The 16,482-nt window shown below is 33.7% G+C and overlaps 1 protein-coding gene across 1 annotated transcript; it reads left to right on the forward strand.

Annotated features, from left to right (window-relative positions):
* The first annotated feature begins 15,061 nt into the window (after positions 1–15,061).
* LOC142551074 (protein SLOW GREEN 1, chloroplastic-like) lies at positions 15,062–16,428 on the forward strand. The gene has a single exon (XM_075660115.1). It carries the CDS (start codon positions 15,191–15,193, stop codon positions 16,184–16,186), a length of 996 nt encoding a protein of 331 aa, XP_075516230.1. The 5' UTR covers positions 15,062–15,190; the 3' UTR covers positions 16,187–16,428.
* Positions 16,429–16,482: the final 54 nt, after the last annotated feature.

Consider the following 16,482-nt stretch of genomic DNA (forward strand, 5'->3'; position numbering starts at 1 on the left):
TTTGAAAGTGGAGGTTGGTAGTAGTAGTATTGGGAAGAAAGAACAGTTGAAAGCTCGAAAGAAGCAGTTCAAGAAGTTAGGGAGCGGTTCATCTAGCTCCAGTAGTTCTAGCCCGAGTTATACCGGGGTCTATTGTAGAACCTGTGGAGGAAGACATATCACAGAGCAATGTCAAGGAGTATATAGTAGTTGCAACATCTGCCGACAGCAAGGATATTTTGCTAGAGTATGTCCATAGAGAGGTTCCCGAAGATTCCAGGGAGCAGAGTCATCTGGATCAGTGACTCAGACTGATAGACCATCTTCTGTTGTTCGTTCTTTCCAATCACCCTCTACTCAGATACAACCAGGACCAGTAGGAAGGTAGAATGGTTGCAGCGAACAAGGAACAGACCCATGATGCACTTGATGATATAGTGACAGGTAAATGTTCCTTTATGATTATTTGGTGTATGTATTGAGAGATACTCGTACATCCTACACATGATTTATGAATGAATTGCATTGATGTATGCTTTAATTGTTGAGTTCGTATCTACTGTAGTAATTATCTCCTACTTGTTTGGGAGAGTGTTGATATCAGCGAATTTTGTGAAACATCGGATACTACAGTAGAATGAGAAGGAGATTGAGTTAACTTGTACTGTACTGATGTCGTCTGATTCTGACCGCATTATTGATATTGATGTGTTGGCCAAGTACAGAGCTATTGCAGATTAATTCCAGGAAATGGTAAGATTCGGACCTTGAAATGGCCGAAGAATGAACATGTTACGGTAAGGATTTTAGATTTAGAATACCTTTGATATGTGTGATGTTCATGATTTGATGATTGTCGAAAGAAATAGAGGAATGCCTTATGCATTCAGTTGATTTACTGAGATTGAGCTTAACCCTGGATGAGTTGCCAGTGGCATGAAAGATACTAGAATTGCTAATATTGTTCATATAAGATTCCCGGTTGCCTCTGATTTGAGAGATAGATTCCAGCATTGAGTAAATGCCAGGTACTGTTCTTATTTTTTAGAACTTCGTATAAAATGACACTGATTGAATTGAAAGAATTTAATTATCAGTTAGAAGATTTACTAGTCGAAAGTTACATCTGATGGAGTGTTTCTCTTTGGAGATGTATCAGCTATGGTTGTGAGTGGATAAACCCTGTGTTCAGAATTATTCTGATGATTTTATGCTCGTTTTATCTACGATATTCTGATATATTCGAAGAATATGACTGATGTTGTTGAATATCTGAGTGTTGTATCGAATATTTTGAGAACTGGAAAGGGGTACACAGAAACTGTTGAATTATGAATCTTGACTGAGACAGATGGTATTCGGGGTATTCGATATCCGAAGACAGTATACTGATTGATTTCAGCACAGTGAGACCGTGAGCAATTGGTTGAGAACGACATCGGTGTCAGATATTTATCGATGCATGAGTTTAGCAGGCTATTATATACGATTGTTGTATTAAATCTGCTTGAGACTTGTTATCTTTAGATCAGTATTTGATACAGATTACATATCGTTGGGATTCTATACGGTGTGAGTTAAATCAGAGCGGCTTTTGCGAATTAAAGCAGTTCAGAAATTTGATCAGAATGTTCAGAACTTGATTTCGATGATTAAAGCAGAGCAGTGTATCTAATAGAATATCAGGTACGTGATACTGTATTGTATATGAATAATTGATTTGTTTGTGCCAGATTTGTCGGATGTGGAACGACAGGTATTATCAGAAATGCACAATCTTTGATTCAACATTTATTCTGATGATAGAAAAATGTATGATGACTTGAAAAGACAGATTTTAGGGAAACAGATGAGACCAGTTGTGGCAGAATTTGTAATGAAATGTCTGAATTGCTGACAGATGAAGACAGAGCATATGAAACCAGGAGATTGTTTATATAGATTATCGAGTCCTGAATGGAAATGGATAACATTTCCAGGGATATCGTGATGAAACTACAGCATTTCTCTCGAAATTTAGTATTTAATTGAGTTAAGAGTGACAGACGGATCAAGTCTGTGGATTCTAGTTCGTACAAGAAGACGTACAGATACGATTAGATGACTGAGATTTCTGTTAAAGAGGTGATCAGAATATACAGAACGCCAAAGTTGACTATATCAGACCGTGATTTTCAGTTGATTTCGCACTTTTAGCAGAATATACAACAAACTCTTTCACATATCATTCACAGGCCGATTGATAGTCGGAGGGGACTATCCAAACACTAGGAGGATACTCATGGAATTGTGGTGCTGGATGTTAGCACTAGTTGACAAGATTCATTGTCACTTGAGAACTATTGTACAAGAATAGCTATCAAATGAGTATTGAGATAGTTTCATTCGAGGCAGGGTGCAATAATAATTGTAGATTTCCTTCGTATGTGGATAATATCTCTGAGGTACCCGAGATTGGACCTGATAAGATCATAGATATGACTGAAGAAGTGAAGCTGATTCGGAAAAGAAAGGAAGACAACTCAGAATAGACAGATTAAATATGCCAACGTCAGAAGATGACCGTTGATATTTGAGGCAGAAAATTAAATATGGAATTAACTGGAAGTAAACAGATTTGATAACAGCTGTTGATGTTGATTTGTTATAAGCTGTTGATTGATATATACGGATGTTGTATAGCCAGTATTTTGAGATTGATTTTATCAGAGTTACTTTGAGTTATATTATGATATTATATTTCTTGAATTATTATTTCAGATTGAAATCAGAAATCCGTGAAAGAGAGATACTTCAGAATGAAGACTACTCTGCTGATGGAAGTACAATAAAGTCATTAGGGCCTCGAAGAGGCTACCTGGAAGACTGAGTCTGATATGAAGTAACGATGTTCAGAATATTACCGCCCGAGCGCTAGGAGATGATCGGCTGAGTATCTCGACAGAAACTTCCGCGCCCGAGCTGTAACTTGTGACCGCCCGAGCGCCAACCAGAATTGCAGAAAAGGAAGACACGTATGTTTGCATGCAAATAGGATATATACATGTGTATATTGCCTACAAATCTTCAGAAGAAAAGGTAGGAAACCGAAGGAAGCTCGAGGGAATTTCCTACAGTAAAAATTGATCGTTTACAATCCGTCTATCCGATTTTGAATCCGAGTACGGTACTGTGTTCCTATCGACACAGGCTACAAGTGGACGTAAGTTTTACTACGTTTAGATATGTCTTGAAATTATGGTATTGTCAGAATCGGATATGATTCATATATGATGTTCTTGATATGTTAGACATCATAGAATCGAAGTCCGATTGAGAAACAGATTGATTATGAAATTGTTATGATTTTTCAGAAGTATATTGATTCATATTGGACAAATTTGGATTATTGATTGATTTTATATGGTATTGGATATTGGTTATGGATTGTAATTGATATCTATTGATATTGTATTGACGGGGATATCGAGATTATTCCGTTCTGTTGTTGATTTTGAGTTAGATTTAGAATTATACAGATATTGATTATAACCCGTGATATTGTATCTGTGATGTTGAGATTGACGGGGTTACTAAGACTGTATTGTTATGCCGTCGAAACATCAGCAAATTGATATTGATCAGATTCAGTATTGATTGAGATTGTATCGTTGTATCGTTGACATTGAACAGATTATGCCTTGATTTGCGTATTGATCAGAACAAGCCTTGAATTGAGTTGTATATTGATATTGTGTCTATTCGATATTGTCATTGACAGATTGGGTATGGACAGATTTGACTTCGAGACTTCGACTTCATCAGACCGAGAAGAGAAATGTATAAATTGATGTTGATGCAGGGATTGCACAACTCGAGTCTGATTGACTTGAGTTTTCCAAAATCACATACTTTACTTTATTGCATTGATATTTGCAATTGAATGAAATTGATATCCTTTGATCTATTGATTTATGTATTGAATCATAGGTGGATACGCCTAAGCAGAGACGATTGATCTCGTGACAGGGGTGCCTGATAGTGATGGAATCGTCACGGGCACATTGCACATTGTCACAAGATACTGATTTGGCGAAAGTGCCAAAGTCTGTGACGGATAGGTCAAGATACCGGATGTTTGGCTATATCGAAGTGGAAAGAATTGGAGTTTCTTCTATTACAGATGTTCGATATGGAAAGAGCCAAAGTCCGTGAATAAGAATGTACCACCACCCCGATCGGGAGTGTAGGTGGGTGTATGTTCTTATTCAGATCGGGATCCCTAGATTAGGATGAGTCGAGTCCGAGTCTAAGAATCACGGAGTGTGATTCAGAGTTTGTATTGATTCATGTTTCTGATTTTGATACATGTTATGAATATTTATTTAATGCTTTTATATTTGTTTATATGAAATGCATGTATACATGATTTATACTGGGATGTATTTCTCACCGGAGTTATCCGGCTGTTGTCTTGTTTGTATGTGTGCATGACAACAGGAGGGACAGGAACAGGATCAGGAAGACGATGTGAGATTATAGTTAGCGTGGAGATCTGGGCCCAGAAGCAGAATAGAATTCAGCACTTGATGTATAGCTGTTGAACATAGGCGAGATAGAGACATGTAGTACATGATGTGTACTTTTATACTGACATGTATATTAGATAGATTACATTATGTTTCCGCATTTATATTTAAAAAGAAAAAAATTTAGTCCCACTTTACTAAATTGTGGTATTTAATATTAACAATGATTAAAACATGAATTAGCGTCCTGGTTCCCACAGATACGAACGTTGGAAACAACAATATGTACAGTTGGGAAAGATTTTGTACTGTTTCTGATATTGAAACGATCATTTCTGTCTAGCTGGCCACTTTTCCCAAGCCTAACTGATTTTGAGGTCCACTACCAATTGGGCTCGTCAGTTAGAATGATCATTCAGTTGGGCTTCTAAACTAGATTGAACCAAACTGATGAGGTTTGCTGAAATCAGCAGGCTGATTTCAACCTGTGCAGAACTAGTATTTTCATCGTCTTTTATCAATATCTTACACTCCGATTCAGACTTTGACTTGTAGCGATGATTTGTAGATAATCATCTTAGCTTAACGCATACTGCATCATTCAATTTGGATAATCGAGCTGATCAGGATTACTAAAATATCACAACTGCTCATATCCAACTGATCCTTGTTGATCAGTTAAACTGGTGACCTTTACTGCCACCCGTTGGCCTAGATAGAATCTGATTTAGCCTAGCTGAATTGAAATGCAACTTGTCCCAAATTTTGTTTTCTATTAAGTCGTTTTTGTGGCTTGCCATTTGAATCATCGAATTGTGAGATACATCGAAACACCACAGCTCTCCAGATTTTCAGTTTGACTCAATTCATCATTAGTTAACAACTACATACTTGAGTAAATGTATTAGAAACAGAATAACAAGTTTTGTTATCATCAAAATCAAGATTGTTAGAGTTTCTAAACACAACATAATTTTTTATATAATATTATGATTTTCAAATTTTTAGTGAAGAATACCATAGTGAATTTTTGGTATATTAACTATTCATGCATTGATATTATTATTATTTAATTAGAACTTTAGTATAAATATTTTTTAAAATGTCCAAAAAATAATTTTTAATAAAATTTTCATCTAATAAATGATTATTATTTTTGTTTTTGAAAAAAATTTATTTGTGCTTTAAAATTTTGATAGATGAATAATATATTATTTTTAATATCTTTTTTATTAGTAATCATTCTACTCAATCAATATATCAAATACAATGGTAAATAACTCAATTTGACGACATGATTGATATCTTTATTTGAATTTTATCTCAAATAGTATAAAAATTTATATAATAAATAAATATATTCATTATATCAACAATTTTAAGTAATTATTTAAATGCTCATACATACTAATTTTAATACTATGTGTATCGCACGAGTAATATACTACTTTTGGAAGTAATATAAACTAAATTCATTATGTTGGAAACTTAATTTCGGAGTTTGACAAATTGAGCATGAAAAAGATGAACAACTGATCAAACTGAGAGTAACGGAACTAAAACAAATCGTAAACTGACAGTTGCCCGAACTAAAGATTAGTGTGTATTTAAGGCAATTGAACTGAGCTAACTGAACTACATAGTCAACTGGATGATCAATTGGAACTAATCAGTTAAACTACAATCAGTTGAGAGCAATCAGTTAATCCTATCGGATTTGTCAACTCATAAATCAGTTTGACACGTCATCAGTTAAGGAACGTAGCTATCAATCGACAATTGTACAAGTGCAGACTGCAACGCATAGTGGGACTCCGCTTATCAAAAAGTTACAATGTACGATTTTCAGAAGAATGTTGACGTGGCTATACAACGGATATAAAGATTCAGAAGGATTTATTGTTACCGTTGGAAGCAAAGCCTATAAATAGCCGAGAAGTTCAGCTGAACAAGAGTAATCTGTAATCCAGAATCCAGAAATCGAGCAATCAGTTATCAAACAAAACTCTGTGCATACTCTTTCAGTTCTAAATCTCTCAAAAGCTCACGCTTAATATACATATTCGCAGCATTCAAGTCTATATTTCGAGCTTAAAACATTATATAGTGTATTATTCAATTTTGTAGAGATTAGTTGTACTAAGTAGTTACTTATCAGTTGAGTACTAATAAACTGTATTGAGACTAAGAGTTTCATTTTGACATTGTTAAGTCCAAAACTGAAGTGGGTTTGTACAAATCGGTGTATGGAACAAAGTCTTTTAGTAAATATCATATCTTCGAGATAGAAGGGGTAACGTGAGAGTGTTTGAATTCTCCTAACATTTACAAATCTTGTGTCCCCTAATTTCAGTTTTCATTCTATCTTTCATTCAGTTTATTTCCAGACTTTCATTAGTTAACTGATTGACATTGACAAACAATATTCCTGAATTCAATTTATTTCTAAACTGATTCATTATTCTTAGAAGTTGTGGAAACTGTTAAGTGTTTATTCAACCCCCTTCTAAACACTTCTTCACTCCCAATCGATCCTAACACATTAATTATTCATTTTTTTTTCAAAAAAATATTGTTTTCATATATGGCGTGTTAAAACCGCTTGATCCATAAGAGCATGTTCAATGGTGTCATTACATGCTTATGTAAGAGATGATCATCTCATGATTATGCGATGATGAGATGATTGTTGCTGAGATTATGTAGAAATATTAATTTTTTATTTAAAAATATTAATTTTTTATTTCATTAAATATTTGAGTATTTAAACACAGAATAAAATTACATTTCATTGATTTTTTTAAATTACACGTATTAAAATTTAAAAGCTTACACATAATTTTAAAAGCATAATTTTTTAAAAAATAACACACATAACTAAAAAATAATACACATACATATTTAAACACACATAATTAAAAGGCAAAGATGATTTTAGTTTTTTCAATGATTTTTTATTTTTAAAGTCTAAAATAATCTTGACCATTAATTTACAACTACCAAATCTTCTAATTCACTCCTTTTTTTTTATAAATTTTTTATTATTAATTTATAAAATAATAAAATAAAGAAAGGTTGCAGGCGGGCTTCAACGTTTACAAGCTAAACATAATAAGCCATTTTGAAATTCATCCTTAATTTTTATTATTTGTTAATAAATAAATTTTGACATATATATAATTAATATATTCATGTGAAGATTGGAATAAAATTGAGATAAAAAAGAGATATTTAATCTAAGGATAATAATTAATATAAAATTTACGTATGAATCTTTTACAAAACATAAAAAGATTTATAAAAAATATATCAAATAAATTAAATAACAAAAGATTTTTAACGATATTCACATCAGAAACATAAATTCATAAAAATCATTCACAAACGCCTTAAACACCATTTCTCGGCTATGCAGGGTAAAGGGCTACAACATAAGTTCATAGTTTCCTGGTTAAACTCGAACCTTGTGTTTATCATCTCCTGGTTCATCTCTTACCTTATGTTTTAACCAAAAATCATATATTAATTTTCAGGAATTCCAAAACATAAATAAATATTTTTATATCTCATATTAATTAGAAGTTACAAAATAAATATAGATAATATCATAGTAAGGCTATGATTTAGCATAAATAATTTAAGATGTCATTCAGGCTAATCTATATGTTATTTATTTTTAAATTAAAGACACAAAATTAATAAAAAAATAAATAAACTTACAAATTTATAGAGCAGAACCTTGAGCTTTTATTCGGTACTTCAAATATATTACAGAGAGAGAAAGAGAGAAATGAAAGCAAACTCAACCGTGCCCCTCTAATAAACAAAGGCATTATTGATGAAAATATCTTCAGAAATATCATACTCTAGATCTTGAGCGTCTTGGTCATCACGTGCTTTCATTAGATTAATCAATTGAGTATCAGTAGAGTCTAAAGGCATTGATTTGTCTGATATTGCATCTGTACAACTATTATTCTTGAAAATATCATTTTTCATTTCTTGAATATATAATCAAATGATTTTCTCTTTGGAGTAAAAATCGGAATATTTAATTTTAAAAGGATTTAAAGATTCTTGTCATTTTTCTTATTTTTGTTTTTTATAATAGTCCGGTTTATAGGGATGAATTTTTTACTCCATTTGACGAAGAGTCCCGTATCTATAAATTTTTCCTGTATAAGGATCATCTCGAAGTATTTTATCCCAAAATTTTGTGAGATTGACACGTCGTAAACAAGAAATTCTAATATGATTGAATCTTGATTCAGGTTTTTATTTTCAAATCCATGGACATATATATAATTAATATATTTTTGTATATATGAAATAAAATAGAACGTATTAATTAATTTTTGTTGAAAAATATATTTAAAATGTGTGTATTGATTATTGAATGTTGAATATTTGAATGTTGAAAATAAGAGTTGTAAATATTGAAAATTAGTGTGTGATGATGTAGGTAATGATGTATTTTATTTTTAGATTATTTGTAAAGATTTCTTATAAATAGATCTCTCATTTGTGAAGAAAATCACAATTGAGTAGAGAGAAAAATATTATAAAGTGTGTAGTTTGGTAAATTTTGAGAGTTTGAGATTTTTACTTTTTACCATAAATTTTTACTTTTTCACAACACGTTATCAGCACGAAGCTCTAAAAGTCCTGCATCCTTTTCCAAGCTCCAAACAGAAGAAAAAGGTAACAAAAGTAATAATATTTATTTTACTGTTATTTATTTATTGTGTATATATTTAATATATAATATAATGTTATTATTAATAATAAAAATAAATTTTTCAAAAACTTGTTATAAATCCTGGGAGGATGTTAAGACGACATCCCACACTCCCGGTAAGAGATACGACAAGTATAAAAGCCTATAAGATTTTTAAATAAAATATCTTATGACACATCATTATAATAATGTGATATGATATACATAATTATTTAAATATGTCTAATATTATATACACCATATTATTACCATAAAATTATACAAATACATACCTTTATTTTTTTATACACCAACGGTCATAAATGATAACAAAACGGCTAGTTTTTGCCCTATAAATATGATCTCATAAACACATTCAATCACTCCAACTTTCTCTTCTTCTCTAAAAAATATTTTTCACTAAATTTTTCGAAGAAAAAAGAAGATGGTTTTCTCAAGGTTATTTTTAATATTTTAATTATCATACTCACGAGTCTTTTATTTATCGGAGAATATCCTCCTCGTGTGTTTTCTTTATTTTTACAAATGCTTGTACTTGTTGTTTATCCATTACTTTGTATTGCAATATTCATTAACTAATAAAATGCATCGTAATTTTTTTAGTACCACCATGTCAAATTTGACAAAGCTCGAATTTGTTGCGCTCGACATTACGGGAAAAAATTATATGCCATGGACTTTCGATGTAGAAATGCATCTTGAGTCATTGGGTCTAAGTGAGACAATAAAAGAAAATGACATATCGACATCACAAGAAAAGGCAAAAGCCATTATATTTTTGCGTCGACATCTCGACGAGGGATTGAAATGTGAATATTTAATTGAAAAAGATCACATGGCTTTGTGGAAAGGATTGAGAGAAAGATTTGAACATATAAGGGAAGTTATACTTCCGACCGCCCGTGATGAATGGAATATGTTAAGATTCCAAGATTTTAAGAAAGTCAGCGATTATAATTCGGCGATGTATCGAATAATCTCGCAGCTAAAATTTTGTGGACATGAGGTCACAGAATCGGAAATGCTTGAAAAAACATTTTTCACGTTTCATGCATCAAATATTACTCTACAGCAACAATATAGAGTACGTGGATTTGCGAGATATTCTGAACTCATCGCCTGTCTTCTTGTGGCGGAAATAAACAACGAGCTATTAATGAGAAATCATCAGTCCCGACCCACTGGATCAACAGCATTTCCAGAAGTAAATGCTGTAAGTAAAAATGAATTTAAACCTGGAAACCAAAATCAAATTCAAAGACAAGGTTTTGGTCGAGGTCGAGGTCGAGGTCGTGGACGTGGACGTGGACGTGGAATTGGCCGTGGTCGTGGTCGAGGCCGTGGTTTTGAAAACAATAGAGATAGTTATTTTTATAATTCATCTCAAAAGAGCGTCCCAAACAATCCACAGAAAAGGCATCATGAGAATACAAGTGTTAATGAGAATCACTCAAAAAGATATGAAAGTTCTTGTTTCAGATGTGGTACTCCAGGACATTGGTCCAAAATTTGTCGAGCCCCTGAACACCTTTGTAAACTTTATAAAGAATCATTAAAGGGGAAAGAAAAGGAGACCAACTTCACTGAACGCAGTGACCATTTGAGTGATTCAACTCATTTTGATGCTGGTGATTTTATGAATGATTTCTCTGGAAATGATCAATATGTTGGTGGGATAGAAATGAACAATATTGATGCTGCAGATTTTCTCAATGATTTCTCTGAAAATGAACAATATAGTGGTAGAATATAAATGTACAATAATTTATTTTTCATGTATCCATATAATGTTTTATTGTATAATTATGATATGTGTTATATTTAAATATATATTGTCAGTAATTTTATTTCATTGCATATTTTTTTGAAGTTCAAAAAATGGAAAATGCTATGAGCAAAGCTGAAGTTTGCATACCCGATAGTGGTACAACGCACACTATCCTCCGAGATAAAAGATATTTCTTGGAACTAAAACCAACGAAAACAACGGTGAATACAATATCAGGTCCTGTAGACTTGATTAAAGGATGTGGTAAAGCACAATTTTTGTTACCTAATGGTACAAAATTTTTGATCAATGATGCTTTATATTCACCACAATCGAAAAGAAATTTGTTGAGTTTTAATGATATATATTCCCATGGGTATGATACTCAAACAATGAATGAAGGGAATAAGAAATATATGTGTCTTATCACATATAAATCAGGAAAGAAATATGTGATTGAAAAACTACCAATGCTCCCTACTGGATTGCATTATACACATATAAGTCCGATTGAATCAAACATAGTAGTTGATAATTCTTCAATATTAACCAATTGGCATGATCGATTGGGACATCCTGGTTCAACAATGATGCGAAGAATTATAGAAAATACACATGGTCATCCGCTGAAAGACCAGAAGATCTTTCAGAATAATAAGTTTCAATGTAAAGCATGTTCTCTTGGAAAACTTATTATAAGATCATCACCAGCCAAAATCCAAACTGAATCACCAATGTTTCTTGAACGTATTCAGGGTGATATTTGTGGACCAATCCATCCACCATGTGGACTATTCAGATACTTTATGGTATTGATTGATGCCTCTAGCAGATGGTCACATTTATATTTATTGTCAACTCGAAATGTTGTATTTGCAAGATTACTTGCTCAAATAATAAAATTGAGGAATCAATTTCCCGATTATACAATCAATAAAATTAGACTTGATAATGCTGGTGAATTTACTTCCCAAACTTTCAATGATTATTGTATGTCTATGGGAATCATTGTTGAGCAACATGTTGCTCATGTACATACACAGAATGGATTGGCTGAATCATTGATTAAACGTCTGCAAATGATTGCTAGACCAATTATTATGAAAACAAAGCTCCCTATTTCTATATGGGGACATGCAATTTTACACGCTGCTTCATTAATTCGCATCAGACCAAGTGCATATCATAAATACTCCCCATTGCAGCTTGCATTTGGTAAAAAACCAGACATTTCTCATTTGAGAATTTTTGGATGTATGGTGTATGTGCCTATTGCACCACCGCAACGAAAGAAAATGGGACCTCAAAGAAAGGTTGGAATTTATATCGGTTATGATAGTCCATCAATCATTCGATATCTTAAACCTCATACAGGCGACGTGTTCACAGCACGTTTTGCTGATTGTCATTTTAATGAGAAAATCTTCCCAATGTTAGGGGGAGAACAGAAACATACCGAAAAAGAAATTACATGGCATGTATCATCATTGTTACATCTGGATCCAAGAACAAAACAATGTGAAAAAGATGTACAACAAATTGTACACTTGCAAAGAATAGCCAATCAAATACCAGATGCATTTGCTGACACAAAAGGGGTAACTAAATCATATATACATGCTGCAAATGCCCTTGCTCGAATTGAAATTCCAAAGAAACAAATTGAAGATACTCATGATGTCATTAAACGCCTGAAGCGTGGAATGCCAGTCGGTTCCAAGGATAAAAATCCTCGAAAAAAAAAATTTATAGAGAAACACGATGATCACAAAATAAAGAATGATGTTCCTGAAGAAACACATGATGATCACAAAATAGAGAATGGTGTTCCTGAAGAAACACATGATGATGAAAATATTCTGTCAGAACCACAAACTGACGAGAATCATGAAATCTCTATCAATTACATTAATGCTGGAAAAATATGGAACCGAAAAGATATAGAAGAAATTGATGATATATTTTCTTATAATGTGGCAATCGACATCATAAATGATAATGAAGATCATGAACCAAAATCTTTTGGTGAATGTAAAAATCGGCAGGATTGGATAAAATGAAAAGAAGCCATCCAGGTTGAATTGGATTCGCTAAATAAACGTAATGTTTTTGGACCTATAGTCCTTACACCTGAAGATGTAAAACCTGTTGGATACAAATGGGTTTTTATTCGAAAGCGAAATGAGAAAAATGAAATAGTGAGATATAAAGCTCGACTTGTTGCACAAGGTTTTTCTTAAAGGCCTGGAATTGATTATGAAGAAACGTATTCTCCCGTGATGGATGCAATTACGTTTCGGTATTTGATTAGCTTGGCGGTATCTGAAAATTTAGAAATGCGTCTTATGGATGTTGTTACAGCTTACTTATATGGATCACTTGATAGTAATATATATATGAAAATCCCTGAAGGATTTAAGATGCCTGAAACACAAAGTTAAAAACCCAGAGAATGTTATTCTGTGAAATTACAAAGATCATTATATGGGTTAAAGCAATCTGGTCGAATGTGGTATAATCGACTAAGTGATCACTTGATGAAAAAGGGATATGTAAATAATTCAATATGCCCTTGTGTTTTCATTAAGAAAACAACATCCGGATGCGTAATTATTGCTGTATATGTTGATGATTTAAACATCATTGGAACGAACAAGAAAATTCAAGAAGTTGTGTCATACTTGAAGGAAGAATTTGAAATGAAGGATCTTGGAAAAACCAAGTATTGTCTGGGTTTACAAATTGAACAAAAAGAATGTGGAATGTTTGTTCACCAAACAAATTATACAGAAAAGATCCTTAAACGTTTTAATATGGATAAATCAAATCCTTTAAGTACTCCAATGGTTGTTAGATCATTAAACATAGAAAAGGATCCATTCCGACCATGTGAAGAAGATGAAAATATTCTTGGTCCAGAAGTACCATATCTAAGTGCTATCGGTGCCCTTATGTATCTTACATATTGTACAAGGCCTGATATATCTTTTGCCGTAAATTTGTTGGCAAGATTTAGCACATATCCAACAAAGAGACACTGGAACGGAATTGAACATATATTCCGTTATCTACGAGGAACGACAGACTTGGGACTTTTGTATTCAAAAGATGCTAATCCAAGTATAATTGGTTATGCCGATGCTGGATACTTATCTGATCCACACAAGCACGTTCCCAAACTGGATATGTTTTTACTCGTGGAGGCACTGCAATTTCTTGGCGTTCACAGAAACAAACGCTCGTAACAACTTCATCAAATCATGCCGAGATTATTGCACTATATGAAGCAAGTCGTGAATGTGTGTGGTTAAAATCAATGACCCAACATATCCAAATCCCATGCGGATTATCATTCGACGAGAAGCCTGTGATACTATATGAAGATAATGCTGCATGTGTTGCTCAAATGAAAGAAGGATACATAAAAAGCGACAGAACTAAACATATTCCTCCTAAGTTCTTCGCATTCACCAAGGAGCTTGAGAAGAATAAATGTATTGATGTTCGTCACATTCAATCAAGTAAAATTCATCAGATCTCTTCACAAAGGCGCTTCCTGCGTCAATATTCAGAAAGCATATATATAATATTGGGATGCGCAATCTACGAAATTTGTGAAGAATTGTTCGTGTCAACATGAGAGGGAGTTTACATGACTGCACTCTTTTTCCCTTGCTATGGTTTTTATCCCACTGGGTTTTTCCTAGTAAGGTTTTTAACGAGGCAGTATAAAAACACGTAATGAAGACAATCATTATGATCATCATCACAAGGGGGAGTGTTGAAAAATATATTTAAAATGTGTGTATTGAATATTTGAATGTTGAAAATAAGAGTTGTAAATATTGAAAATTAGTGTGTGATGATGTAGGTAATGATGTATTTTATTTTTGGATTATTTGTAAAGATTTTCTATAAATAGATCTCTCATTTGTGAAGAAAATCACAATTGAGTAGAGAAAAAAATATTATAAAATGTGTAGTTTGATAAATTTTGAGAGTTTAAGATTTTTTTTTTTTAAACATAAATTTTTTTTTTTTCAAAACAATTTTATTATTATTCCACTGTGTTTGGTGAAATAGTCTCTTCCCCTCTGCCTGCCAGCGTGCCTGCGCTGCAGCTCTCCATTTGGTTCCTTCTTCCTGAACTTGAAACATTCAAATTTTCGAAACCAACCCCTAACGTAACTCAGAACCATGAATTCTACCTTCATTCGTCCCAATCCAATGCCCCCTAAGCTTCACGATTCTTCCATTACCACCGATCTTCATCCGCCGCACAAGCTTCTTTCACACTCTATGACCAAGAAATTCACGGTCAAAGCCAGTTGTAGTGGTTCCGTGCCACCATCTGATCCTCCCAAGTCCTCCATTTTCAGCCTCAAAAGCGCCGCCGCAGCAGTTGTCTTCGCCGCTGCCGCCTGGGGTAGCTTCCCATTTTTGCATTCCAAAGCCGATATTTTGTCGCCGCCGGCGGGTGTTACCGAAGAGCTCGCTGAATCGGGTTCTGGGGAGGAAGAAACGATTGAAGGAAAGAAAGGTCCTTCTTCAAATTCTCCTCTGGCCCAATTGTTGGAATCCAATTCGGAAGCCATTGACGCGTTGAAATCGCTTCTCCAGCAGAAACTGGAAGCTGGCGAGGATGAGGAGGGTTTGGCTATTTTGAGACAATTATCCTCCGCTCAGCCTGAAAATCTTGAATGGAAGTTCCTGATGGCTAGAGTTTTGAACGAATTGGGGAAAATTCAAGAAGCCGGCGATGCCCTCGAGGAGATTTTGACGAAAGACCCATTGTCTTATGAGGCTTTGTTCGAAAACGCATTGTTGATGGATAAGTCGGGAGAAGGGGATGCGGTGATGCGGAGATTGGAGGACGCATTGACCTTTGCTGAGACGGAGAACAAGGCGAAGGAAGCTAGGGATGTGAAGTTGATAATGGCGCAAATGCAGTTCTTGCAAAAGAATGTGGATAAGGCGTTGCTAACTTACGATGAGATTTTGAAAGAGGATCCAAATGATTTTCGGCCTTATTTTTGTAAAGGAATGATTTTTAGTTTGCTGGATAAGAATGTAGAGGCTAGGGAGGAGTTTGCTAAGTATCGCGAGCTTTCACCTAAGAAATTTGAGGTGGAAGGGTATTTGAAGACGCCATTGTCACGTATGAAGCTCTTTGGGACCGATGAGGGAAATTGAGTCTTGATTTTGAGCTATGGAGTTTTGGATTGATGTTTCTAATAATTCTGGTGGGTCCTCTGCTCCTTCCAGCTCAAGTTTCCGGAGACTATAATTCGAATGTTTCGGGTACGCAGAGTCTTTTCTGATCAAGTTTTTGAGGAAGTATGAGATCTTTTGTTCTTGTTTAGATATGTACGATATATAGTGATGATTTGAACGGACTAAAATTAGGTTTGGTTTATCTTTCAATCTTTACGATTTTCCGGTAAGTTAATTGAATATTGATGTCAATCTGGAGTTGGTGCCTTGGAATT

The sequence above is a fragment of the Primulina tabacum genome, chromosome 7 (assembly GCF_025594145.1).
Source record: "Primulina tabacum isolate GXHZ01 chromosome 7, ASM2559414v2, whole genome shotgun sequence".
In the NCBI taxonomy this organism is placed as follows: Eukaryota; Viridiplantae; Streptophyta; class Magnoliopsida; order Lamiales; family Gesneriaceae; genus Primulina; species Primulina tabacum.

Bases quoted from the DNA above. Each gene is read 5' to 3' on its own strand.
- LOC142551074 (XM_075660115.1), top strand. From the start codon at position 15,191: ATGAATTCTACCTTCATTCGTCCCAATCCAATGCCCCCTAAGCTTCAC.